Consider the following 26,873-nt stretch of genomic DNA (forward strand, 5'->3'; position numbering starts at 1 on the left):
TCTAATTTAACAAAACACTCGAACATTGATTTAAGTATAATCAATTAAATTTTATAATCAAGTATAAAGTTTCAGTATTGCATAATTCTTATTTTAAATTTATTTAATTGGGTTATTTTTTGTATACTTATTAGTAAATTCATACATAATTTTATTTGTGTTGCATACCTATATATAATTAGGTGGTATATACACCTTAAAATTACACTAATTTAGATTCTGTAATCGCTAACTTATATACACTGCTGGCCATTAAAATTGCTACACCAGGAAGGAATTCAAATAACAGAATGATATATATTGGACACATACATTATAGTTGGAAGAACAAGTGATTAAATTTTCAAGATATTTGGATGTATAAGATCCTGAGGAATCAATACTCAGAGCAGCTTCCCCTGGCAGCAACAACAGCATTTATTCCTCTGGGCATCGAGTCGAACAGAGATTGGATAGCATGGACGGGTACAGCATTCCATGCAGCTTCAACATTATGCCACAATTCATCGACCGTAGTAACTGACGAGTGGTGGCGTGCCAGTCGTTCGACAACCGTTGACCAGACGTTTTCAATTTTGTTAGTGATCAGGAGAATGTGCTGACCAGGGCAACAGGCGAACATGTTCTGTGTCAAGGAATGTCAGGACAGTGCGGGCAACATGCGGTCCAGCATTGAAATATTGTTGATCCCTGACTAGTTTCATGGGATCATCTCTCCATAGAATTTTTTTGAAAATTCCGATCTTTACTATGAATCTCTACTTGTCGATATATTTTTTGCAAATCACATGCTATCGCGATATTGTAACATCTAAACCTTAGAAGAGGAGCGGAAAGATCGTCTTGTACTTTTGGACCGTTCATTAGCGTATCATTCGGTGATAAACCTGTTGTAGTTTTTGCAATGGCGTTGTAAATAACCCTCAATTTTGTGGTTGGACGGACTAGAATCATTAATTACGTGATGCTGCGGGATAAAATAGTGCTCATTTTATGCTGCATCTTTCTAGACTAAAAAGCAGTTTAAAAGCGGAGGCTTTTGAATTGCCGAAATTCTCCATAGTAGGTTTAAACGGGAGTCTGGCGGAATACCTTACGCATAACATTTTCCACGAAATGTGTTCGACAAAAGCTTTGTTAGAGGTTGTGTTGTTCCTGTTAAAGAAATATTCTAACTAACTCATCAGTACTAACACTAAAATTATTGAACTGTTAGTGCATTCAAAAATAGTTGCTCCGGAAATCTTAGTTTAGAGCATACTGCGAAAGGGAGATTTTCGTAGCGTTTTATTACTTTAATTAATGTCAAGAATACATTTACTACACCCAGTGACGTAGTTTTAATGCAAGTTCGAGGGGGTTTTCGATTACCTCCTTCCAACAGATATATTCTAAACGTTTTAATAGGCCGGGATATCCTGGTTGGTAGGAGGCTGGACTCACGTTTGTGAGAACGGGAATTCGAATCCAGCTGGCCGAAGACTCTCCGTGTAATAAGCGGTGACTGGTGCTCGTTAAATCTGTCGGGTCACAAAGTCCTCCATGTTCCCATAGCAAATCAATGCCTCTGGTGGTATTGAGCTGAAGAAGGATCTTTATCTGGCCCTATAAACGGATGTAACGTATGAGTGTGGAAAAAGTCGAATTCTTAGCCATAGATGGCACCACTGGAAAACGAGAATAATCGCACCCCTTCTGCCTTAATGGCCGACAGCAACAACAATAAACGCTTAAATTACAAAAAATGGATTACGAAAAATTACGTATATCTAGATCCATACAGTAGTTCATTACTTACCGTACAATAGTTCATTAATCAAGTGATATAGGGTTGTTCGGAAAGTAATTTTGTTTTCCCGACAGAGGATTTAATAGTATTTTTTCGAACGCAGCTTCACACTTAAGCAGAATTATCATTATATTTTTTGAGAGCTGATATAGAAAGGCTTGTGTGTGAAAAAGTTCAATTAATTCTACGCAGCAGTTTTTGGGTGGTGCCCTTTTAAATATGAAAAGCAATAAACAGAATTTTCGTCATATTTCGCTTTTTTACTATAGAAAAGGTAACAATGTTGTTCATGCCAGAAAGAAATTTACCGATGCGTAAGAGTAAGATGTGTTGACTGTACGCCAGTGCCAGAATTGATTTGCAAAATTTTGATCCGGCAATTTTGATGTCGAAGATGCACCACATTCTGGAAGGCCCGCTAAAGCTGATAAAGACACGATAAAGGTATTAGTTGATGCAAATCGGCGAATAGCAGCACGTGAGATCGGTGAGAGGTTCAATTTATTGAATTCAACTGTTAATGATCACTTGAAAGGCTTGGGTTTAACCTCGAAGCTCGATATATGGGTTCTCCATGTTCTCACGGAGAGAAATTTGTGTCGTCGCGTTGACGTCAGTGATTCGCTTCTCAAACGTCATGAAAATGATCCATTTTTGAAGCGCGTCATTACTGGGGACGAAAAATGGGTTGTCTATAACAATGTCCAACTCAAGAGATCATGTAACAAAAAAGATGAACCGGCTCAAAGCATTTCGAAAGCCAATATCCATCAAAAAAAGGTGATGCTGTTTAGTTGGTGAGATTTTAAAGGTATAGTTTTTTTTTTTTTAGTTTTTTCCGGATAACACAACACTTAATTCGGAAGTCTACTGTCGTTAGCTGGACAAACTGAATGATGCTCTTGAACCGAAAAGGCCAGAATTAATCAAAAGAAAAGGTATAGTGTTCCACCAAGATAGTGCAAGACCTCATGCAAGTTTGGTCACTCGCCAAAAGCTTTTACAGCTTGAATGGGATACACTGCTACACCCACCATATTCTCCAAATCTGGCGCCTTCCGATTATTATTTGTTCCGGTCACTACAAAATTTTTTGGACTGCGAAGCCCTTACTTCAAATGAAGAGGTCAAAAATCACCTAGATCAGTTTTTTGCCTGCAATGACCGAACTTTTATGAGCGGGGAATCATGCTACTACCAGAAAGATGGCAAAAGGTGTTGGACCAGAATGACCAATAAATAATTTAATGAAATATTTATTCATTACACGAAAATTGTCTTTCATTTTCCCTCCAAAAAACGAAATTACTTTCCGAACAACCCAATATATATAATTTAGGAAGGGGTTTTGTCTCCCTAATCCTCCCCAAAACTACGCCACTGTTTACACCGTATAGAATATCAATATCCCCCGATTTCCAAAAATATATGAGTCAGCTTGTACGAGATCTTAATATTTTCTAGACAAATCAATTGGCATGGAAGAGTTCGATATTTTTCCGCAAATTTTATCGATTACATAAGTGGACTTAAATTATTACTAAAATGAGGCTAAAATAATAAATCATGTTGCCCTTCACTCGAAGTATTATGACTTCCTAAACAAGAAATTGATATTTGAATATTTGAGCGGGATTTAATTTTAATTTTCTGACACATTCGCGTGAAATAAAGTTTTTCTCTGATCCAGAGTTTAAAAGGATTCGACAGTCAATTCATTCGTTTTGAGAATTTATAACCTTCACTATAGCTGTGCATTTAGGAACGGAATAATTCTTTTGATTTATATTATCCCAATCACTATTCGAATAGTTCGCACAAACTGTAGACGAAACTTCATTATTAGGCGCGGCTGATGACGTCATTAATTGCTGTTTATCTCCGGGAATAAATTCTAGTGCACTTTAAGAGGGAAAAAAAGGGTTTCGGTTTCTCATCTCTATGCAAAGGGCTGAGATGTCTGCGATTACGCTTAAAACAGGCGTTAGATGATTTATATATTTTTTTTTATAGTGATAATTCCTGATAAACAGTTATAACAAACATTATTATTATTAACGAAAGCAATCTTTTGCTGAACGGGTAAATTACAAAATTTCTAACACTTCGAAATGTTTTTATATTATTTTTACAATAAACACACATAGAAAGCGAAACAAAAGAATTAACTTTAGCACTAATAATTTTTTTAAATTTACTGGACAAACTTTTGCTGTTTTGAAGAGTTCTAGCATAGCTTTTCAAAAATTCAATTAAATCCTTGAGAGTTTGGGTATTGCTATATTATTCAATTGGCGCTCTCACCACAATTTAGTGGAACTAAAATGCAACATTAAATACAATATTAAAGTGTCACTGAAAGTATAAATTTTTTGGCCTGAAGTTTCTAATAAACTAATAATTTTATTTACCTTATCAACCAAGCTCAACAAAGATGTAGCGGATTCATTATGAGTATTCGGGAGATTTAAAAATCTTTTAATATGAGCGAAAGTTAGTTCACTCGTATTTGATTACCTTTCATCTAACGAATTCCAAGCTTTTTTATTTTCCTCGATGTACGTTTACGCTTTCTTGCTTAAGACAGCTCACACGCCATATATTTCAATTCTTTGTTGCAAACGTGAAAAGGAAATAAAAGCTTTCTTTTTCGCCATGTGGCAATTTATATATAGATATTTCATCATTTTCGCAAACATTTTTAATTTATGACATGCTCCAGGGAGCTAATTGATAAATGGTAATTATTACAGGATATATAATGAAAAAATTTTAAGAATTCCGTCAAATTAATGATTGTAAATAAATTTACTTTTAAAAATACATTGCAATAAATTTATAATTACATTAAATCATGGCTCAACGCCTGAATTGAATTGGTTGTTGCAATGGCTATTTTTTACCTGAAAATAATATATTCGAACACGTTTCTCCCATGAATCTCATAGTAATAGATCATATATGATAAGAAATTTGAGGTTTTTTTAATATTGTTTTTTATTTATTTGTTTACGGAATTTTCCCATCAGTTTTTTGGGGCACCCCTGAATTTTTCCTCCTTTAAGACTCATATGTCAGTTTAAAGTTTCATTAAGAAGTTATCTTACTTTTCACCGTAAATCAGAAAATTTCTTTTGCAAAAAAAGTATTTGTAAGCGCAAGAAGTAAAATAATTATAATTTTTTTTTGTTAAAAAAAAGGTATTGGTTAAATTAAAAGCTTTTTTTTATCGAATTAATTGTCTACCTTAATAACATGAAATACATATGCTTTGTGAAACCTGGACAGTATCTTGTACGGATGATTTTAAGTTGGGTACTGTTGAGAGAAAAGTCTTGAGAAGTATTTTTTGGAGGAATTGTGTGTGTGTGTCTTAGAAGAACAAATCTAGAGCTTTATCACTCCCATAATGAACCTGACATTATTAAACGACAACGAATAAAATGGGCAAAATGGACAAAGACTGTACAACAAAAAGAACTTTCAATGCCAGACCAGTTGCCACTCGAAAAAGAGGCAGACCGAATTTGAGATGGATAGATGGCTTAAAAAAGGACCTTTTGGTCTTTAAAAAAACCAAGAACTGGAAAACGCTAGTAGGAAAAAGGTTTGCCTGGTAAAAACGTCTTGAGAAGGCTCGCCCTTGTGCCATTGATGATGATTAAAGCCCGGATTTTGATGACATTTGCATTTTTGGACATTTTTTGTCCTTTAGAGCATTTATTGAGATTTATAGGCCATTTTCTTTAAATTTTGGGGCGTATTTTGCATTTTTTAAATTTTTTGTTAATTTTTTTGTAATTTTTATTATTTTTTATAATTTTTTATTGTTACACTGGCTTCCAAACAATGAAGAAAATCTCTAGGATATTAAAAGGTGAAGCAACATCTTTTCAAATAGTAGAAGAATTGTCAGTAAGTGTGATCGTCCTTTTCAAGTACGCACCAATAATATCAGTAGACGTTGAAAGAAGCTTCTCCTGGTATAAAAATTTGCTTTCAGACAAGAGACGCTCGTTTACATTTCAAGATATTAAAAAAAAAAATTTATAATCCATTGTAATTTTGATATTTAGTAATAGAATAGTATTATGAGATGGAAGTTGTTATATTCATTTAAGTTTCTATACAAAATGAAAATGTTTTGGAATCAATATATATAATTTTTTTTANGTAGAACAAGTATTGCATTGCTTTATATTTTTTGAAACGACTCATAATAATTTTAAAGAGTAAAACATTGTTTTAGTTCAATATTTTTACTTCTATTTAAGTCATGTCATAAGGCATTTTTAGCGCAATTTTCGCATTTTAAGGGCTTTTTTTGCACTTCTAAGGGCATTTTTTGCATATTTTAAGGGCATTAATTGAGAATTTTTAGGTCATCAAAATCCAGGCTCTAATGATGATATTACATGAAATGGGCATTATCAATACGATTTTCTGACATATTAAAAAAAGTTTCAGTAATACATAAGCTTGCTTCAGATCAAAGAGGCCATTTTGATGCATATGATAGAGAAATGTGTGAATAATCAGGAATTGCATCCGCATTTTAGGTCAGAATCATTACTCGCAGCTGTAGAAAACATGTTAAAATCAGCTTCTAAACAACTCGAAAATTCTCCTTCGTTACTAACAATGTAGAAAAAGTAAGTTCAGACAAGCCATGAAATTTCAAATACTGAAAACAAAAATTTTGAAATATACAAATGTTATGAGATAACTTAAGTTATCTACTTAACTTAAGTTAGTTAATCTTCTAATAATTTGTTTGCATTTTAATTGTTTGAAGTATTTTTTCAGTAATTGAAACTTCGTGATTTATGTATGAACTTACTTTCTTTTAAATTACTAATGAAGGAAAAAGAGAATTTGTGACGGAAATTTTCTCCCGCGGTATAGCGCCCTCTTAAAGGAACTTTTAATTTTAGAGTAAAATAACACACATGTGTTTGAGCAAACAATTCTTTAAATGACAGATTTATTTAATTTTAAAATTGTGATTTGAAATTAAAATATAGGAGGGACTTAGTACAGAGTTTATTTCGGATATTTCGGCTATTAATATGTAGAAATTGCGTATAACATTTCTTTACTTTAAGTTGGTAGAACTAATCAAAAACACCTGAGTTGCTAAGCTTTCCTTTTCTGCAATAACCGGTTTCGTAATAAGGGAGAAAATCAACTTATTAGAGCGCAACTCTTATTTGGTATTGAAATGGACGTTCAATCTTGATGTTCCTCTCTATTCCCTCTCCCTCTCTCTTCAACAATTCACGTTCAATTGTGGAAAATTATTTTTACATTGAATTATATAAATGTTGATTTTCAATTCTTTACAGATCAGATTTTTCTAAAAGTACAGTGATAAGCCACATTTTTTTTCCTCTCTTCCTTAGCATTGTTTTCGTACAGATAATTTCACGGAGTTTTCGATATAGAGGAACAACTTAATGTCTACATGTGTTTTTCCCAAGTTTTTTTTAAACTAATTTTAACAGTGTGACTAATTTCTCTAAGCCCTTCTAATATATGTATGTCGCAAATGTACACAATTTTATAAATTGAAATTTTGTTAACTTCCGATAATTATCGATTATAGGTTTGTTTCAGCTATTTATTTGTTTGAGTCTATTTGTTTTCAGCTATTTTTCTCAAACAATGGACCCTTTTAACCGATTAAGAACGAATTTTAATATCGCTATGTATTGTCAAAACTGTTGATGCTGAATAATATTTCACGTTTTAATTAAATATTATTTTTACGTTGACCCATATTTTTGTTACTCCCCCCTATAAAAAAAAATATCGACATTCATTATAATATTGTATTATTAATCATCTTTATGTTTAGTATATGTTATGTCGTCGATCACATTATTATCGTATTCTTTATGTATTCAATAATTTTCGTATTTAATACACTTTGTGTATTATTCTGTAAACTATTCATCGTTTGTTATAAATTTGGTTTCATTGACCCTTTCTTTCTTAAAAAAAGTTTCTATTCTTGAAACCATGTTCAGACAACAATAAAAATCTCTGCAGATTTATTAGAGTAAAAAGAAAAATGTATAATATATTATTTTAAACAAACGATATTATTAATAAGTTTTTGAATCTTAATTAAGGTTTGCAAATTGTCTTAGTTATTTTGTACATTTTAAACTAAAAAGCTGCTGTTTGCAAACCTTGTCAGAACCGAATTATTACTACGTTTTTATTAACTGTCTTTCATGCTCGTGAAGATTTTATTTTATAACCGTCGTTGAACATCCGACCCAATTTAGGGTTTACAGCTACTCATGTTCAACTCAGTAGCCTTGCAACTTTGAACCCAATCCTGCAGACAAGGGAACTCCTGGATCAAGCATTGGGAGAAATTTGCCTTCATGGAGGACTTTTTGTTGGAACTAACCCGCATTTGCGTTGCATGGAGAGGAAAACCGCAAGAACCTCCCACGGTTAGCCTGACGGCAAGGGGACTCTAGTCCATGATCCGTTTACCACTGAGGATATTTTCACTGTGGTGGATGCAAACCGGATGTATCTACCACGTCATCGTTGGGATTCGAATCCGGTTCACCTCATTAGAAGGCGAACGCTCTTTCCATACGGCTTTATGAGGATCTTGATCGAAACTTCATCCATTTTCTGACTAGTTATAGTGCTGGATTACAACTATTGCTCGACTCACTTTGTTACAAGTAGAATTTATCATCCATTAAAATTGATTATTGCCCCCTCAAAATGTCGATCATTTTTCGATTAGCTTGCATGCTCACATTTTAACTGATGCCAATTGTTTTCTAAGCGGTGTCGGTCGCCATTTTATCGCTAATTGTAAATTCCAATCACTTTCCTACCGGTTCCCAGCAGATCACCGAAGTCAAGCATCACTGGCTACGGTCAGTGTGCGGGTGGGTGACCACTTGGATCAGTCTGCGTAGGGACCGAGGGTGTGCGGTATTGGTCCTCGTTAAACTGTGCTACCGTAAAGTGCTCGACTTCGCGCGCAGGTCGTCGGGCTACCGAAGCGGGGGTGCCATCCCCTCCGCAGAGGATCAAAATTGTGAGGATTCGTGAGAAGCTCATCATCAGGGATGTTTCCCAGACCGTCGCCAATAGCCCATTGTGCAGCTCTAGTGCGACGTAAATTAACAACAACAACAACACTTTCCTACCGAATAATTTATTTTTTGTGAGATCTAAATTGTAAAACGTAGGACGCATCAATCGCTCGTAATGAACATTCCTCGCCACGTCTTTTAGTAATGATGTGCCTACATTTTCCGGCTTGTGTCGCTTTCATTTCAGAGACAATCAATTTATGGCCGGGCCTTGTTATCGGCACCACTTCGCAGGCAAATCATTTCATCGACTAGGTTATTTTGTCGACAATGCTGTTACGCCGAAAAGATCATTTCGTTGGCAGGGCCATTTCTTCGATAGGCTCGTTTTGTCGTCGACAAAGTCATCATTTCTGTCGTCATTTCGTCGACAAAGCCATCCGTAATTCTGAAACTATTTTGCTTAAATAGCTTTCTTCGTAATTGAGTGAATTTATGTCGGATTTTTTTTAATTTATCCTAGAGCAAAATTGTTACAGTATGTTGCCAAAAATGAAGCATTTTTTTAAAATTGCCTTCACATCACGAAACGAAATTTAGATAACTATTTAGAGGAAAACCTCCCATGGTTAGCCTGACGGTTAGGAGACCCTCATCCATGATCCGTCTACCACTGACGATATATTACGTCAAACCGGATGAGGAATTCGTATCGACCAGCCATCGCTGTGATTTTAACCCGGTTCACCTCATTGGAAGGCAAACGCTCTATCCCCAGAGACACCACGGCTCCTCCAATATGCATTCAATATTTATGGAATACTTAAGCGATAGCCTGGTTGATAAGGGAACAAACTCGATCCCCGCCGTCCTGAGGCATGCCGGTGTACAAAATGGTGCATGCTAAACAAAGTCCCATAACAAATCAACACCTCTCGAGGTACTGGATAGGAGATTGATTGTGCTCTGGTTTAGGTCAAAATTACGATCGTGGATGGGTGAATGTGTCCTGCCTGTAAAATGTGCTGTGTGTGTGGAATTCTTGGCCATAGATGGCGCCACTGAAAAATAAGAAGCTACCCATCTGCCTGAAAATAGGCTTTTTAGTATTGACAAGTGACGTAAGACAACAACAACAGAATATTTAGGCGTTTGCACATTGATTTTTATTACATTATTTCAGGGAATTGGAATAGAAATTAAACATTTTATTTTGAAAATAATTAATGGCACATAATATTCCTTTTATTTATTATCAAGTCTTATGAAAATTTATTCCTCATGTTTATTTTATAGTAACGTTAATTATTTGAGATGGAAATATATTTTTGAGATTTTGAAATATATTTGAGATGGAAAAATATTTTTAAAGATTTGTAATGTTTATTGATTGTGTGTATTTTGATATTGTATGGTATAAACATAACTGCCTTTTATGAATAATTTTGTTGAATAATAATTCTGAATTTTTTTTATTTATTTATAATAGTTAAAATTTTATAGTTTAGATATAGTGTTCAAGTTTTGAAGTATTTTTAAGGCCTAACGAATATGATCTGAACGAAATATGATCTTGAGGCATTTTTTTATTTATATTATTTATGCAGTTCTGTGTTTAACAGTTTTGCTTTCTTTAAAACCTAAATTAATAATTCGTGTTATATTAGAATTTTATTTCGGAGTTATTTTTTAGCTTATTTTCTTTAAAGGAGTAATTTATTTTTGTTCTGACTTAGTAAGGTTGTGTCTGTTTTTATCACTATTTTCTTTATTTAACTGATTTGTTTTTAACGAAATACGTTTGTTTGACGAAATACGAATTCCTCCTCTTTGCTTCAAATCTGCGAGATTTCTGAAGAAGTAGTTTTATCACATTCGCGGACTCTTTTATCAGTTTTGACAAAACCATTAAAATCTTTTTTTTTTTCCCCTGGATTGAGGTGCGCTTTCATTTAACATCTAATTCTTATTTAAAACAATCCGTGATTTTCGCAGCTGCTTTTCAAAGGGTTTATCCTTCAACCTTGGCATTGTGCCAAGAGAGAAATCCAATAGGTAAAAACAATTAAGAGGGAAAATGGCTTTTTTTTCCGTCACATTACCGAGAAGAGAGTTAAAATTTGTCTTAAATAAGTTGTTTTTTTTCCCCTGAAAAGTTACTTACGTTTTTGAACTGTTATTTGTGATTAATTTCTAACAAAACAAATTCATAATAGCTTTCTTTCACCCACTTCCTCGAAGAAAAGATAAATCTGAACAATCAAATATTTTATTTCAAAAATACTAATTCAAATATTGAATTCTAAAAACTAATATTTACTTTATTGCCCGGACAGATATCAATGTTAAAATCTAAGAATATTGCAGTTTTGAAAGGTGATTCATTTCGAAAAAGTAAATTTTAAAAAAAATTTATTCAAATTTAGTTTCTTAACTTTATTGGAATTTTTAAAATGGAATTTTTTATGGAAAGAGAAAATTGTACTTATATTTATTCTATCTTTCTAATTATTCTAATTGTTTTTATTCTATCTTTCGATATTTTTTTTTGGGGGGGGGGGGCATAGATACGGAACAAAGCCTCGAGTGTTTACGTCTCTCCATGAAATATTTATAAGGACGTTGTTTTCTAATATTTAAGTTGTTCTTTTTTTTTCTTTAATGATTTTTATATCTGTATGAAATTATCTTTTTTTTTTTTACACTTTTGCTGCAATTAAAGAGTATTTTAGAATGTAACCCAAAAAGTATCTTTTCTTTATTTCAATTATCTGTGTTTAATACACTCTTTCCAACTTTTTGTACTGTGGAACAGGCTGCGAAATTCGATCCAATGATCTTCAATACACCTTCTCTTTTAATTATGTGCATCGGTTACAAACTATGTGGAAAAAAATATCTGGACAACCGATTGTTATGATGGTGGATGCATAATGGTGTGGTGCTGTTTCTCATGGTCTGGCCTGGATCCCATAGTTCCTGTGGTTGGAAACATGAAGTCTGAGATGTATGCGGACAACTCTATGCCAATATTTTGACCCATTGTCTCTTCCAGCAGGCTCCATTCATACATCGAGGCCGTGGTTCAAAAACTGGACTGGCCTTCTCAGAGATCCGATCCCATACAACACCTTTGGAAGGAATTAGAGCTGAGATTTAAGTAGCCATCCTCACTGCAAGCACTCACATCAGCTGCGATGGAAGTCCTTTTCAAAAACTGGTGCAAAGTGGCTGTCATTGATGCAAAAGAGGGACCAACATCATATTAATATGTGCCTTAGGACGCTCCATACCACTGGGTGTCCGGATATTTTTGGCCAGATTGTGTATCATATTGTAAGATTCAACTGAAAGAAGAAAATCTTAAAAGGGGCTGTCATTTTCACTCAATTCAAACAATTTGAAAAGGAAAATAATATGTGAATGATGTATTATTATATATGTATGCCATTTTACATCAGCTGTTTATAGTTTTTTTTTTTTTTTTTTTCTGTCGTAAACCGTATCTTATACAAATTTATGTATGCCCACGAATAGCATTAACACTAGAAAGACTGAAACTTAGTATTGTCCAAAAGCAGTCAAAATGACTGGATTGTAAAAGAGTAAATAATGCGTAAGGAAATGGTTTAAAATTAACTTTTATACTATTTACTGTTATATAACAAGTTATTAGTAAATATTAACAATAAAAAAAAATTATATGTTGCACAAAATTCTAAGAAATTGTGTCATTATATGCATTTCTAATTGAAATTAAAAAGTAGTCCTTGGGCGATCTAGTGTTAAATCACATAGTTAAAGGAAATGTCGGAAATAAATGTTCTGTAATATAGTGTGTCAAAAGGAAGGCTATAGTGATGTATATTATCCCCCGTATGACAAAGAGGAGGAGAATATGGGAAATACGCTACTGGCCAGTGGCAATTGTAGCATTTTTAACCAATCGCCAATTTTTTAAAAATTCTAAATTTTAAGGCAATTTTAAAAAACGAAACAATCTATCCTCATGATCCGTCTNTAAGATGTTGAGAAATTTGCGATGATGTGAGGTATGCTTAAATAGGTTTACTACGTATTTTTACTAATATTTATAAAAAATTTATTCAAGAAATTGATAAATATTTTATTCCAAATCTATTCATACGTATGTATACTACTGAAATTGTATCAGTTATTGAGAAGAAAAAACTAAAAACTAAAAAATAATCACATTAAATAAGCACAATCTGGTGTATAATCATATTNAAGTTGAACCAAAAGCACAATCTGGTGTATAATCATATTCTATCAGAAGCATGCTTTCATAAAACTAGACATTCGTTGAATAAAATGTTTTTTATTCAATAAGATGTTTTATTAAAACTTCTTTACTAAATTGCAAATAGAATTTTAGACTATTAAAAAAGAAACATCGTATTTTATAGTTTTAAAAGAAATAAAAATAAAAAGATTTGCAAACGATTATTAGCGAAAAAAATATGAATGAAATTTTTGCTACGCACGCTAAGTTAAGTTCCTCGTAAGTTTATCACATTTTAATATTTATCGGCCCACTTAACCACTTCATGGTCGCCAAATTATTTTTTTTAAATAATTAATTTTAATTTTTCTCATCTTCTAATAAATAAAAACAGTTGAAACTTTAGATTTTTTAATTGAAAAATATGTTGATTAAAATGGTGTAAAAAAATTCTTACCTTTTAATTCAACTTTTTTTCATCCTCACTTTAATTAAATAATAAAAAATAATAAATAATTATTAAAAATTATTTTCTTCATGAAATTATCTTTGGGTAAATGAGTTTTATGAGTGGGTGCAATTTTTTTTTGAATTGCTTCATTAGTTTTTAAAATATGACTGAAAACGCAAAAAGCGAAATTAACATTACGGGGCCCGAACTTTGAATCGCTCTCCTGACCAAACTATGGGGACCACATTTCCCAGATTACGGCTACCCCCTATATTTTGAATATAAAAAATCCAAATATGTAAAATAAAATGTATGTTTATTCAGAGAAAGTACGTTTTTGTGTCTGATTTCGTAACTTAATTAATAGTTAGCACTAATTAATTAGTGTATTTGAGGTTACCCCCAGGAACTATTAAGATTGACACTTAGTTCGTGAAAATCCGATCATTAGAACGAAAGTTATTCACGGATATNTTTAAAAACAAATATTCTCTAGTATATTTAATTATCAATATGTTATTAGTTCTATGTTTATTTTACCTCTTAAATATTGTTCAGATAAAATTGTGACATAATTTGAGTAAAAGGGTTTTGGACAAAGGGGTTTTGGACAGGACGGTTTAAACCGTGGATTAATCCATTATATCCTAAACCTTGCCAACCCTGGTATAAATGTATGGCATTTCTAAAATGAAGAAAAATTTTACCTTGAAATAAAGTGCTGTTTAGAATATGAAATATTTACTGAAAAATGATATTAAAATGGGGTATATTTTTGAAGAAAAAAGTGACTAGCAAATAAATGTTTTATCTTTAGGCGACTTGTTAATTTTGATGTTTTCTTCGGGGATGGATAGCAACTCTGTTGATATATATTTTCTCCTAAATTGTTTTCCTTTCGAATCAATTGATTTAAAACTTATCACGTCCGTTAATTTATTTTCAATTATTGATACCCTCAACAGTGATCATGAGTGTTATTAAAGAAATGAATAAATCTAATTCAGTACTGCTTTCGTTATATCGTCTGGCACAATTATACTCTACATTTAATCATGAAGCGGTGGATGAATCATCAAACTCATCTGACTGGTTATTTGGATTGAATATTCAGAAATAAATTGTTGGCCAAAACTAAATCCGAAAATTTTATAAAAAAGATCAATTGTGCTAATGAATCATTTGTAATTGTTTCCTCTACGTCATGCATAATTACATCAATGCATAGCTGCCATCTCTCCTGGATTTTCCCAATTTCTCCTCTTCTACTGGATTCTCCTGGTTCTTGTTGAAAATTCCCTAAATTTGAGTGAAATTTCCTCAAAAATTCCCTATGGAAATAGAATTTTTGTACTGATTATTGCTTGAATATTTAAATAAGTATTACATAATGAAACAAACCTCGTTTTAACCTTAAACCAGTTCAAAACTTTTTTTGCTCTAAAATGTTCATTTTCATTCACAACTCACTTTTTAAATTAATTAAAAAAATTTAACTATCTTTGATGAATTAAATGCATTGCATATACATAATACATAGCATTTTAGGTATGTTTAATGTCCATCTTATTGCAATTTTTCTGTTTTGATAACTATAAAAATTCGTAAAATTCCCTATGTGTAAAATATATAGTACATTATGCAACAATAGTATAGTACATTATGCAACAATAATATAGTACATTATGCAACAATTATTGTGAAATTTATATTATTTCGTAAAATATACTGGATTTAAGATTTAATTATTTTTTTTTTTAACTGTGAAAATTTTAAACAAGAATAAGTCGATTCCATAGCAGAGAAACAACCAAGAAAAGCAATCTATTTTTTTAAATTATAAGGATTTCTTTTTTTTTTATTAAAAAAAAGAATAAATGACTCGGATAAATTTACTATCCTAATTTAAAATAATTCGAGAAGGCTGTGAATAATGAACTTAACTAAGAAATTTCAGTCAGAGTTCATTCATGATAAAATTAGCAGCTTAACATTTTTCTGAAACCGCAGAAAAATGTCAAAAATAATTTGCTTTACTTTTAAAACAATGGAAATACAACTGCTGAGTCACGCAAAGGAATATTACTCAATACTTCTGACTTACTAAGCTGGGTTGCTTATATTTTTATGAAATTTTCATTTTGCGGAATGAAATTTGACCGAATAAGCAATTATCTTTTAATAAAGAAGCGTGCTATTCTAAAGAAGTTACAATCAAATTCACCAAGAAGAGTTAAAGTAATAGCAAGATTTATATTTCAATATTTCATTCAATAAATTCGATTTTAACTGTTCTTTTTTTTATTTTATAACCGTCTATGAAAAGCAGACCCAATATTTTGGGTTTGCTATTACATATGTTCAACTCCGTAGACTTGTCATTTTGAACCCAAACTAGAAGACAAGGGAACTCCTTTATCAAGTATCGGGAGAAATGTGCCTTCGTGGAGGACGTTAAGATGGAACTAACCAGTATTTGCGTTACATGGAGAGAGGAACCACGAAAACCTCCAATGGTTAGCCTTACGGCAAGGGGACCCATGATCTGTCTGCCACTGAGGGTAATTTTTATCCATCTTGTGTACAGACCCCTTGTAGTTGCTCCTCTCACACATTTGCCGAACGGAAATTATAAATTTCTTTCAAATATACTTGTTTTCTTTCTATAATATTATTTAAATTTTACTTAGTTAACCTTTAAATTAATTCGTGAATTTACCTACTTACCTATACCCTTTGTTTAAGAATTTATCGACCTGTTTCTTTTTTTTTCTTTCACTGTTTCTCTATCCTACTGGAAAACATTAAAACTTATAAGTTTTAATTTTTGTGTAATTTATATTATTTTTCATTAATAAAAATTTTTAATTCAATTTGAATACAAAATATATTGCTAACTGCGTTTTTGCATTCTGCATTCTAAAAATTTAGTTTCGAATGTTATATCTTTTAGTTAATTTCTTTGGTATCAAAACAAAATATTATTTTTCCATTTCCTAAAAACAGATTTAAGTAAATTCATCTAATTAAAATAAAAATAAAAAATGATATTAGTGGAAATTCATACTTGTAATGAATACAAAAGGGAGATTATTATTCGCGTTACACGAAATTTTTTTTTCACCATTTGAAAGAGAATGTTAATTTAAGGTAAAAAATATTAAAAAATTTTATATGATTTTCGTTATTCCTCGTTTAAGTGACCTTTCCCTGTCTTTTAGAATGAAAGATAATCCTTATCTCCGTTCTTCAGTAAAACCCGTACCAGCTTGATAAGAGATAGTTTGTTTTTATAAGGGTCCTGCCATTATTATTATTAAATTGTTTATTTATTTATTAATAGTTCTTAGATGAAAGCTTACGAAATGAGTTTAGCTTACAAATTGAACACATTAACAACTCAATGCATCTTCCTGATAATTTTGCTGCTTATTGCACACTGTCTCCAATAAATCAGACGAATCTTTTTTAGAGCCAGTCGCATAAGCGCATTTATAACAGACTATTCGGATAAATATCGTTCGAATTACATTAATTTCAGTTGGGAATAAAGTAAGGGGATTTTTTTCGTGACTCTCTTACCTGGAAATTGTTCTGTAAGTTTCGATAGGTTTTTACTTAATATTGTTGTTCTCAGTATTTATCTTATCTTGCAGTTTCTTGTTAAAGTGAAACCTTTTTTTTTTTTATCTCTTTATCAAAAACGGATGTGTACTCATAATGTGGTTTTGTTTTAACATCACTCCATTTTATAAAGCTGAAAAGAGAAATTTCCCGATTTAAAAGAATGCATAAGTACTTGACATAAGAAAATGTAGGTAAACTAAACAGTTTTTTTGATATACATCAAAATAAATATCAGGGGTCTGTCTAGGTTTTTTTTAAGAGTTACCTGTTTTGTAAAAATTTAGACATAATTTGTCAAAATTAAAAATTACGTTAACAAACCAACACAAAAAATATGGTAAAATAAGAAAATATTTTCGAAAATTGTCACTACGCATAAAAATTATTTATGACTGGTAAATTTCCATATATATTTTTCCCATGTGTTCACAAACAATTTTGCTATTGTAAAATTGTGGGCTTAAAATTGTATGCAAATTTAAAAATCTATAAAAATCACTGTCTACACTTAAATTTCTACCTGAATTTAATCGAAACATACATTTAACAGTAATAGCACTGAAAGTTACCTTCATTATGAGAACATTTTCGACTGGGTCATGCAGAAAAAATTTTCCCAGAGAATAAAGAAATTCATAAAAGAAAAATAAATGTCGATTGTAATAAATTTTGAATAAAGTTTAAAATTAATTTTCGGGCTTGCTTTCAGCCAGGGAGGAAAAGCGCTCTTTTTTCAAATCGTGTGGGGGAGGCTTATACCACATCATAATAGCAAACCACGGTTGGATTCCATTGCAAATCGAAATGCGTCATTAACTCCAGGTTTTATGTTTTTACGGGGATACAACAACAAAATTTGAAAAGGGAGAATTTTGGAACTTGCTTTTTTAAATGTATTTTTCCTTAAGTTGAATTTTTGAAGGTACCGCTAAACGATAATAAATTTTTGCCCTGGACACACCCCTGGATATTGAAAACTTTTAAGTGCAAAATTTGGATTTCTGGTGTCCAAGATGACAAAAATTTTTAATATTGCTTTTAATTTTGCCGTTTAATCCATTAATATTTATTTTAAAAGAATGAATCAATATAAACACTCGTTCTCTTTCCCTAGTATACTTTTATTTCTAATCTTAAAGATTTAAAAAGAATCATTTTTTTTAAATCAATAGTCCAAAATAGTTTGATAATCATTTTACCATTAATTTAAAATCAAAAGTTTTCAAATGAAATTAGATTATAATGCATTTTCTATTGTTTAAGCCATTTCGTAGAGTGTGATATATATTGAAAATCCTGTCCAAACCTCAGAATCAGAATGATTGTTTCAAAAGACAATTAAATTGTCTTCTTTGACGAGTCTGAAGACTGTACAATTGAGTCTAAGACAATCTGGGCTGACCCACTAAATACCATTCTATTTTATAATTGCTATGATATTTGATTATGAACCGAGATAGCCTGGTTGGTAGGGAACTGGGCCCATGCCCAAGAGTTCGTGGGTTCGGTCTCCGCCGACCGAAGACTCCACGTGTAGTACATGGCACGTTAGATCTGCCGAATCACAAAGTCCTCCATGTTCCCATAACAAATCAATACCTCTGTGGGTACTGATCCTGGAGTTTCCTTGTGTTCTGGATTGGTTCAAAATGACAAGGCTACGAAATTGAACATTAGTAGTCGTAAACGCAAAATTGGGTCAGCTGTTCAACGATTTATATAAAAAGTATAAATCTATAATCCCAGCAATGGCTGGTTGATATGAATTCCGCATCATGCTTCCTCCGACCACACTGCTGACTTAAAATATCCTCAGTGGTTGGCGGGTCATGGATTAGAGTCCCCTTGCCGTCAGGCTAGCCGTGGAAGGTTCTCGTGGTCGTCCTCTCCCTGTAACACAAATGCTGGTTGGTTCCATTAAAAAGTCCTTCACGGAGGCAAATTTCTTCTAATTCTGATACAGGAGTTTCCTTGTCTTCTAGATTGGGTTCGAAATTATGAGGCTACGGAGTTGTAGATTAGTAGTTGTAAACCCAAATTTAGGTTCGCTGTTCAACGAGGATTATAAAATAAAATATTAAAAAAAATAGCCACTGAAGAATCTGTTAACACAATTATTGTTAACATCTGTTGTTAACATTTTCAATTTCTTAGATAATACCATATTTGCAGTTATTAATTTTTCAAAATTATTTTATGACAAAATTAAATATGTCAAAATTATGTAGTTAATGCTAATAATTTTTCAAAATTATGTTTTAAGTATAAATAAATTTTTTTTCGTAATCATTAGTAAAATATATGGTAGCTATATTAGTATAGTTTTTTTTTTAATAAGTTTTTGGTTCTTGTGCAAAATATTACTTTTATATAAAATTAACATCCTAATCTTTTTGCTTAGTAAAATTTCGTTTCTTACTACTGAATGTAATGGTTTATGAAATATTTCTGTGTTTACCAAAAATGTGTCTTGGAATTTTCATGAGATTTTCCTGGAAAAGTCTGATAGTTTTTTGATCGCAATACATTATTTTTATATGAAGATATGATTATTTTTTAAGGTCTTTTTTAAATAAGTAGGAAAACAGTGTTTTATCTGGAATCTGAATTTTTGAGTACTCTGTATATTTACTGTGTTCCTGTCTGCCCCACTATTCTCACTCAACAATTTGAATTACCCTAACGGAACCAGAGATGCCAACTGCTCTGGGCACGCAAAAATTCTTAAAAAAACGGTAAATAATTTTGAAGTAAATTTTGCAAATATTTGACTACTTTACTTACTTTTTTAAAGGTATAGCTTGACATAAGTAATATAAATTGGTGAATTACGTAAGCCTACGAATTATTTAGAAATAGCGGTAGATAACAGTCTACTAAATTGAATACATTAAACTAAGAATCACAATTGATAAACTACCACTTTAAAATATATATATTTGCTGTCCGGAGCAAGTTGGCATCTCTGCGGAATTCATGATATGAATTAAAGAAAGAGCCTATCTTATTTATAAAATTCCATACTTTACGAACTGTCTCTTAGATAAAAATTTTAATCGCTAGTTATTATATTTTTAAAAAAGTATTATATTTGTTTCACTTAAGCTACCTCTTTCTATCAATTCGATTATGTTGTAGAAAGTTTACACTAGGGTGCGCTGCAAGTTCTTGACTACCTATACTTCCGGGTAACTGTTTTTAGTGTGTTTTGTTGAAGACATTTGGCTCACATCGTGATCTTAGAGTTTTGACACTCTTTTGAGTAGTATTACTTGTATACGTGTATTTGTTACCTGATATATTATTATTTGTGTTTTAAAGAAGAATCGTTGTATCATTCGAAAATCTATTATTTCAAGACGTAAGAATTGTCTTTTGAAAAAAGAATCGTTATAAAACAATTCTTAAGGCCTGTTTAGACGATCCAATTTCTTGGACTGAGATTGATTGATATTGATGGAAACTTGTTTTGCTTTGAGCTTTGATCGTGTAAACAAACATCCAAGAACTTGGTCCAACTTCTTGGACGATAGTAGAGCATGTTTTACTTACCATCCAAGTTTTTTCTCCCTTAACCAATCAGCGTCTTAGGTTTTGTGACGTCAACAATCAGGCAGCAAATTATGTCATCTTCTTGTCTGTTTTCATATATTTTAGTCCAAATAAATTGATCTGTTGCGGTTTATTTGTGTTATTATGATTTTATTTGAATTTATTTAGTAATTTTAAACTTATGTAAGTATTATTTTATAATGTTGAATATGAACAATGCGCATGCGCAAGTTTTTCTTTCAACGAATCAGCGACATTCAAGAACTTGGATAGTGTCAACGAATCATCCAATTTCTTGGACAGAGAAATCCGTCCAATTTCTCGGATTCAAGAAATTGGACCGTGTAAACAGGCCTTTACTTTCTTAACAATACGAGGACTTCGAAATTTGAACCTAAATGATAATTTGTAAAATGAACTTAATCTCACTGCCCGAACAATACTTTAACAGTAACGTATGATGGGGCACGACTTGCACCAAGAACAAACAGTAATAAACGAGTAAGAAGAGGTCCAATCAAAACTGCCAACAAAGCGAGTTCTTTCTAAATCTAGCAACCCTGTCACCTTTCGTAACAATACTTAACTAACACAAATTTTCACTTCAAACTCACCAGAATTACTAAATATCATTAATATCTTATGAAATACAACAGATTTGAGTTCAGAAATTTTGTAATTTATTTTTTATATTAAAAATACAGTCAAATCCCGCTATAGTGAACCTTCAAGGGACCGAAATTTCGGTTCACTATAACCGGGAGTTCACTGTATCCATACTGCGAACAATTATAACTCATTTTTCCGAACTGTTCACTTTAATGACACATTATTTAAATAAACGACCCATAAAAAAAATATATCTTTAAAAGTCAATATGTAGTAACAAAAAATGTGTTAACTTTTATTTTTATGACTCTTAGTTTTGCTTACGAAAAATGTAGGGATGGGAAACTGAGATAGAAGAAGCAAACAAGAAAAAATGCTTGTGGCTACATTCCACTCAATGAATGGTTTTAAAAATCGGTATATATGTATTTTATGTAGAAATTACCAAAAAATGAAGAAGAAAAATCGGTTGAAGACAGAAAAAAGTTCATAATATCCCATTTCATCTCTTCTTTTGGTTCACTATATCCACAAAAAATAATATTATACAGTAGGGAACCGATTATCCGGAACGATCGGGACCACCGCTATTCCGGATAACTGATTTTTCGGTTTTCTGAATCGTTACAAAAAGCCGTTTTTTTATTGTTAAACCCAACTAAAAAAAAAAAAAAATATTTAGAAATAATTTTAAAAAGAGAAAAACGATGAATGATTATTTCCAAAATGATGGTAAGGTAAACATCTTTTGAAAAAAAAAAAGAAAAATCCTAAGATCTTATGAGGAAAAAAAAAAGAATTTTTTTTTAAAAAATGGCGGGAAAATTTATCGAATTTTGTTCCGGTTTTTTGGTTTCCCGGTTTTCTGATTCCCGGATAACGGGTTCTGTACTGTATGTGTATAGTAAGGCACGGGAGCGAACATTTTGTTCTCTGTATCCAGGAGTTCACTATAAACCATGCTCACTGTATCGGGGTTTGACTGTATCTTTTGAAAAATATCGCCTCGCCGAATAAGCTGTAGTAGGCAGTTGTATACTTTCTATCCGGAAGTAGAGGAGGTCAAGAGTTCGTGATTGTTGTTGTTAACATTTATATTAAAAACACCATTCATGCCGCGAACAAGATGCTATGGGCACGACTCCAAAATCAACTCGGGGGGGGATAGAACGAATTTATTATGCTCTGTGCCTAAAGAGTAGAGAAGAAAAAAAAGACTCTTGTTAAATTAAAACAGATGCTTGTCAAGGAAGGCATCTTCAACATGTACGTAGGCGTTGTTTTTTTTTTTTTTTTTTTTTAACATGCGTGTGAGAGAGCATCATAAAGCCACGAATGTAGTCTATTGCTTATCTTGTGGTGAACCCTTCAGTTATCGAAGAATAACAGAATGTAGTGTACTGTAAGAGGTCTGGGAAAAGTGTTTAAATTTGTTTTATAAATGTATGCTCTTTATTGAATGTTCATTGCCGTTTTACAATTTAATAAAAATAATAACAGGATTGTCACTCCACAGGAAAAACCTGGAAAATACAGGGAATTAGAAAGTCACCTAAAATAACAGGGAATTTTGATATTTTCTTTACGAACTGGGAAAATACAGGGAAATTTGTTTCTTATTTTTGTCTTTTAAAAAATGGTGACCACTTAAAGCGTAATCTATGGGATATGTGATATTTCAACCATGATATTTCAGCTATACTAAACTATTTCATTTACTTACACCATTATTTAAGTATGTTCAGCTGTTTTTACAGCAAATAAAACTAAAAAATAAATGTTAATTTTTTTTTTTTTTTTTTTTTTTTTTTTTTTTTATAAACAATAAAAAAAAAATTATAAATCGCTGAAAGAAATGAAAATTTTTTGAGAACTTCAAAATAAAACTTTCATAAATTTGTGTAGTTTTGTCTTAAAATTTTTGAAAAAATGGAGAGGAAAAGAAATTTTTATTTTAGTTTTTGACCTCCAATGAATAATCATCAATAATCAGCGATTCTCAAATGGTGTATCCTTAGTATTCAGTGGAAGAGTTAAAGCGATAGTTAGGACTTACAAAATCAATTGTTACTCTCTTTTTTATCTTTTAAATTGTATTAAAATCTAATCCATTATTTATTTATTATTTTGTATGCCTCTGTGTAACTTAAAGTTCCATTAAAAAAAGATTTATTTTAATAAGAAGAGAAAGATATACCTTTAAAACTAAACTAGTAAAGAAATTTCGTTTTTTAGTAACATAAAAAAAAAATATTCATCTTATGTTAGTTTATTTTATACCCGGCGTTGACCCAATTCTGAGTTGACGACTATCAGTGACCGTAGCCTTGTAGTTATGAAGCCAACCCAGATGACAAGGGAACTCCTGGATCAATTATTGGAATAAAGTAGCCTTCGTGTTGGCCTCTTTGATAGAGCTAGCCTTTATTTGTGTTGCATAGAGAGGAAAACATTTTTTTTTTTTTTGGCCAATGAAAATAACTAATTAATTGAATAGAAAAATCTACCAAGAAATAATAGTAAATAAGTTTTCGAATTGTAAAAATAAACATATCTGTTAAACAATGAAAATTAGATCAATGTATAAAAAATAAATATTTTCCAAAGAAATATTAGAGGTAAGAAAGAAAATTAATACATTTAAATTAGATTATTTTTGCTATTTGAACAAATGTCAATTATTGACGTAACTGAAATGTTTCAAAATTATTATTAGAACAAAAGTACAGATCAAAATTAATAAAATCTTTTATCATCAATATAAATACTATTAAAAAAATAAAGACGATATGTTAGATAAATATAAACTGGTCAAAATTGTTTAAAAATATTTTCAGAAAAAAACAACTGTAAATCAAATTTAACAACACTTTCATCAAATAGAACTCATGTAAAACATTTAGAATAAAAAGCATGAAAATCTGATTAACACTTCAATTGAACTTGTTTTGTTTTTCGCTGAAAACACTATCTGCATAGCAAGTCTAAATATAATATCTAAGTAAGCATTTGAAACGATAAAATTAAAACATAGCAGTACAATTAGTAAATAAAATGAAAACATAATTTTTCATAAAAAGAAATTTTGTTTTGATGTACTTTTTTTTTTATTTTGAAAATATTATCTATTAATTTTTTCAAATTCGAAGTTATAAAATACCTTAAAAAATAAAACTTTCTTACAGCAACAAAAAAAGTAAGGGAAAAGAATTATAAATATGGCACTGTTATTTATGTTCTGTTGATTCTGAAGTAATTAAATCCAAGCTGATGAATGATCGGTGTGACTGACGAAACAATCCAGAGCACCACGCGTCGAGAGGGATATCTATACGCTTTCCGAAAGTCACTTGTAAATCTAAAATTCTTCTATATCACCGACTCAATTTATCTTTAGAGGTAAAAGATATTGAAGCTCTTCAGTAGTATTCATAGTCTTTAGAACTGCCCAAAAATGCCCTTCGATTCTAGAGGGTATTTTACAACCCCTTTCAGAATCCCCGTTTAAATAGCCATCGAAAATGCCTGGCTTTTTCATGGCCAGATCCCAACATTCTTGCTATGGAAACTCATCATTGTAATCCATGCTATAGCCCAACGTAAGCTGTTTAAATAAACTTAAAAAGCTGTTTAAAACAGTCTTTAAACAGCTAAACTTAAAGCTGTTTAAAAAAAGTCTCTTTGATTATCTAGCCTTTCATATATATATATATATATATATAAACAATGTANTTTATCTATATATATAACTTAATAGAATTTTAAAACTAAACGTAAAAAGAATTAAATTTTAATTGCAGGCTAGCCTTTCTAACAGATGAGAACATTAAATAATCTCTTACACATAATAAACTAAGCTCTTGCTGTATATATTAACCTTAATTGAATAGAAATGTAATATCTATTTATAAAATGAGTCCATAGTGCGTAGTAAAATGCCTTTATGACGCCTAAACTTATTCAAATTACGAAATATTTTGAGATATTAATTCATCTTTATCCGATCGTATGATTACATCTTCTGGCGTCAATTCTAACAAAGAAGTCGGGATATTGTAGATCACATAGCATGAAAAAATAACTATATGCTACATGTGAAAAAAGCGCGCATTTGCAGTTTGAATATGGTACAATGAATTGGTGTCCAGGAACTTCTGCTCCATGTATATAATTTGTAAATAGATTTTCTTTACTCTTTCCAATAATCCTTTTAAATACGACTGCAGAAAACTCGAAAAGAAAGCAAATATATATATATATATATATATACATTCGTTCTTAGTTTTGTTCTACAGAAAATATTTTTTTAAAAATTAAAATCTCATTGAGCTCTATTATTCAGAATGATATTATTCGGATGTTTTTTTATAGGCAGGTCATGAACTCTCATCGTCTTTAGAGTGAAGAGTAAATGTATCCTTCACACCCACGCCAATGATAGAATCGATTTCTCTCCACATCGAAGATGTCTCGTGGAAAATTTTTTTGATTTCATTCTCCGAGCGGGAGCATCGTGTACGGCCTTATAAGATATCAATTGAAATAACGCATTACAATCTAAAATGAAGTTTTACAGATAAAACGTTTTGCGCTATACGTAATAACGGGTTCTTTTAAGATTTATTGTCGTAGCATGCGAGAGTCACGATAATGCAAGTATTAAATTAAACTTTACTTATTTACTTTAAATTTTAGAAAAACTAGCGTATAAATCGTATACTACTATCGTCACTATCTCAGAAAATTTAAACTTTTTGCTTTCGTCCCACTATAACAGGGATGGCGAACCAATGGCACGCGTGCCATTTATGGCACCCGACACAATATTTTGGGCACGCCACCGATCACATTTGTTATTACACTATGAATTGTTATTACGCAAATGTTATTGCATTATGAAACATAAGTAACAATTAAATTAAAATTCACAAAAGCACACAAAATAATAAACAATTATTAATAAAAAAATTAACAATTAATGCTAAAAAAACAACTAATAACCATAAAAAACAAGCTAACAATAAATAACTAGCAGAAAAGTCCTGCTTAAACTAACATCTTGTAACCTAATCTAAGTTACTTGTCATCTAATCTGCAACAACAGAAGTCACACTGATGTTACTTTAAGTTGAATAACGCGTATAACTGAGACATTGCAAGAAAAAAATTTTTAAATGTAAATAACGAGTTTTGAGTTGATAGTATTTAGTATTATTATTTCCCAATAATCAAGAAGTCAAAATTATTTGACGGCACGTCTATGACCTCATTAAACAATTTTTTAGAAAAAAATGGCACGTTGGTGTATAAAGGTTCGCCACCCCTGCACTATAACACCCAAAGTGTGGTACACGTACCCCCAGGGGTACGGGCAGGGCTGGATTACCCATTGGGCCATGGCCTGGGGCCTCTAATGATTAGGGGCCCCCTAAAAATGGATTTTTTGAAAATAAATTTTAAAAAATTAAGAAGAACAATGATTTTTTAAATTTTTTTTAAAATGTTATGATTATTTTTTCGTTCTAATTT

The 26,873-nt window shown here is 31.4% G+C and overlaps 2 protein-coding genes across 2 annotated transcripts in view; both read left to right on the forward strand.

Annotated features, from left to right (window-relative positions):
* LOC107454695 (Serine_rich_CAS and FAT-like_CAS_C domain-containing protein p130CAS) overlaps positions 1–26,873 on the forward strand; it is a 63,526-nt gene that overhangs the window by 10,223 nt on the left and 26,430 nt on the right. The window lies entirely within an intron of this gene.
* Positions 123–2,594, forward strand: LOC139425485 (histone-lysine N-methyltransferase SETMAR-like). The gene is made up of 2 exons (XM_071180491.1): positions 123–2,105; positions 2,169–2,594. The coding sequence occupies exons 1-2, from the start codon at positions 2,009–2,011 to the stop codon at positions 2,588–2,590; spliced, it is 519 nt and encodes a 172-aa protein (XP_071036592.1). The 5' UTR covers positions 123–2,008; the 3' UTR covers positions 2,591–2,594.

The sequence above is a fragment of the Parasteatoda tepidariorum genome, chromosome 4 (assembly GCF_043381705.1).
Source record: "Parasteatoda tepidariorum isolate YZ-2023 chromosome 4, CAS_Ptep_4.0, whole genome shotgun sequence".
Classification (NCBI taxonomy): domain Eukaryota; kingdom Metazoa; phylum Arthropoda; class Arachnida; order Araneae; family Theridiidae; genus Parasteatoda; species Parasteatoda tepidariorum.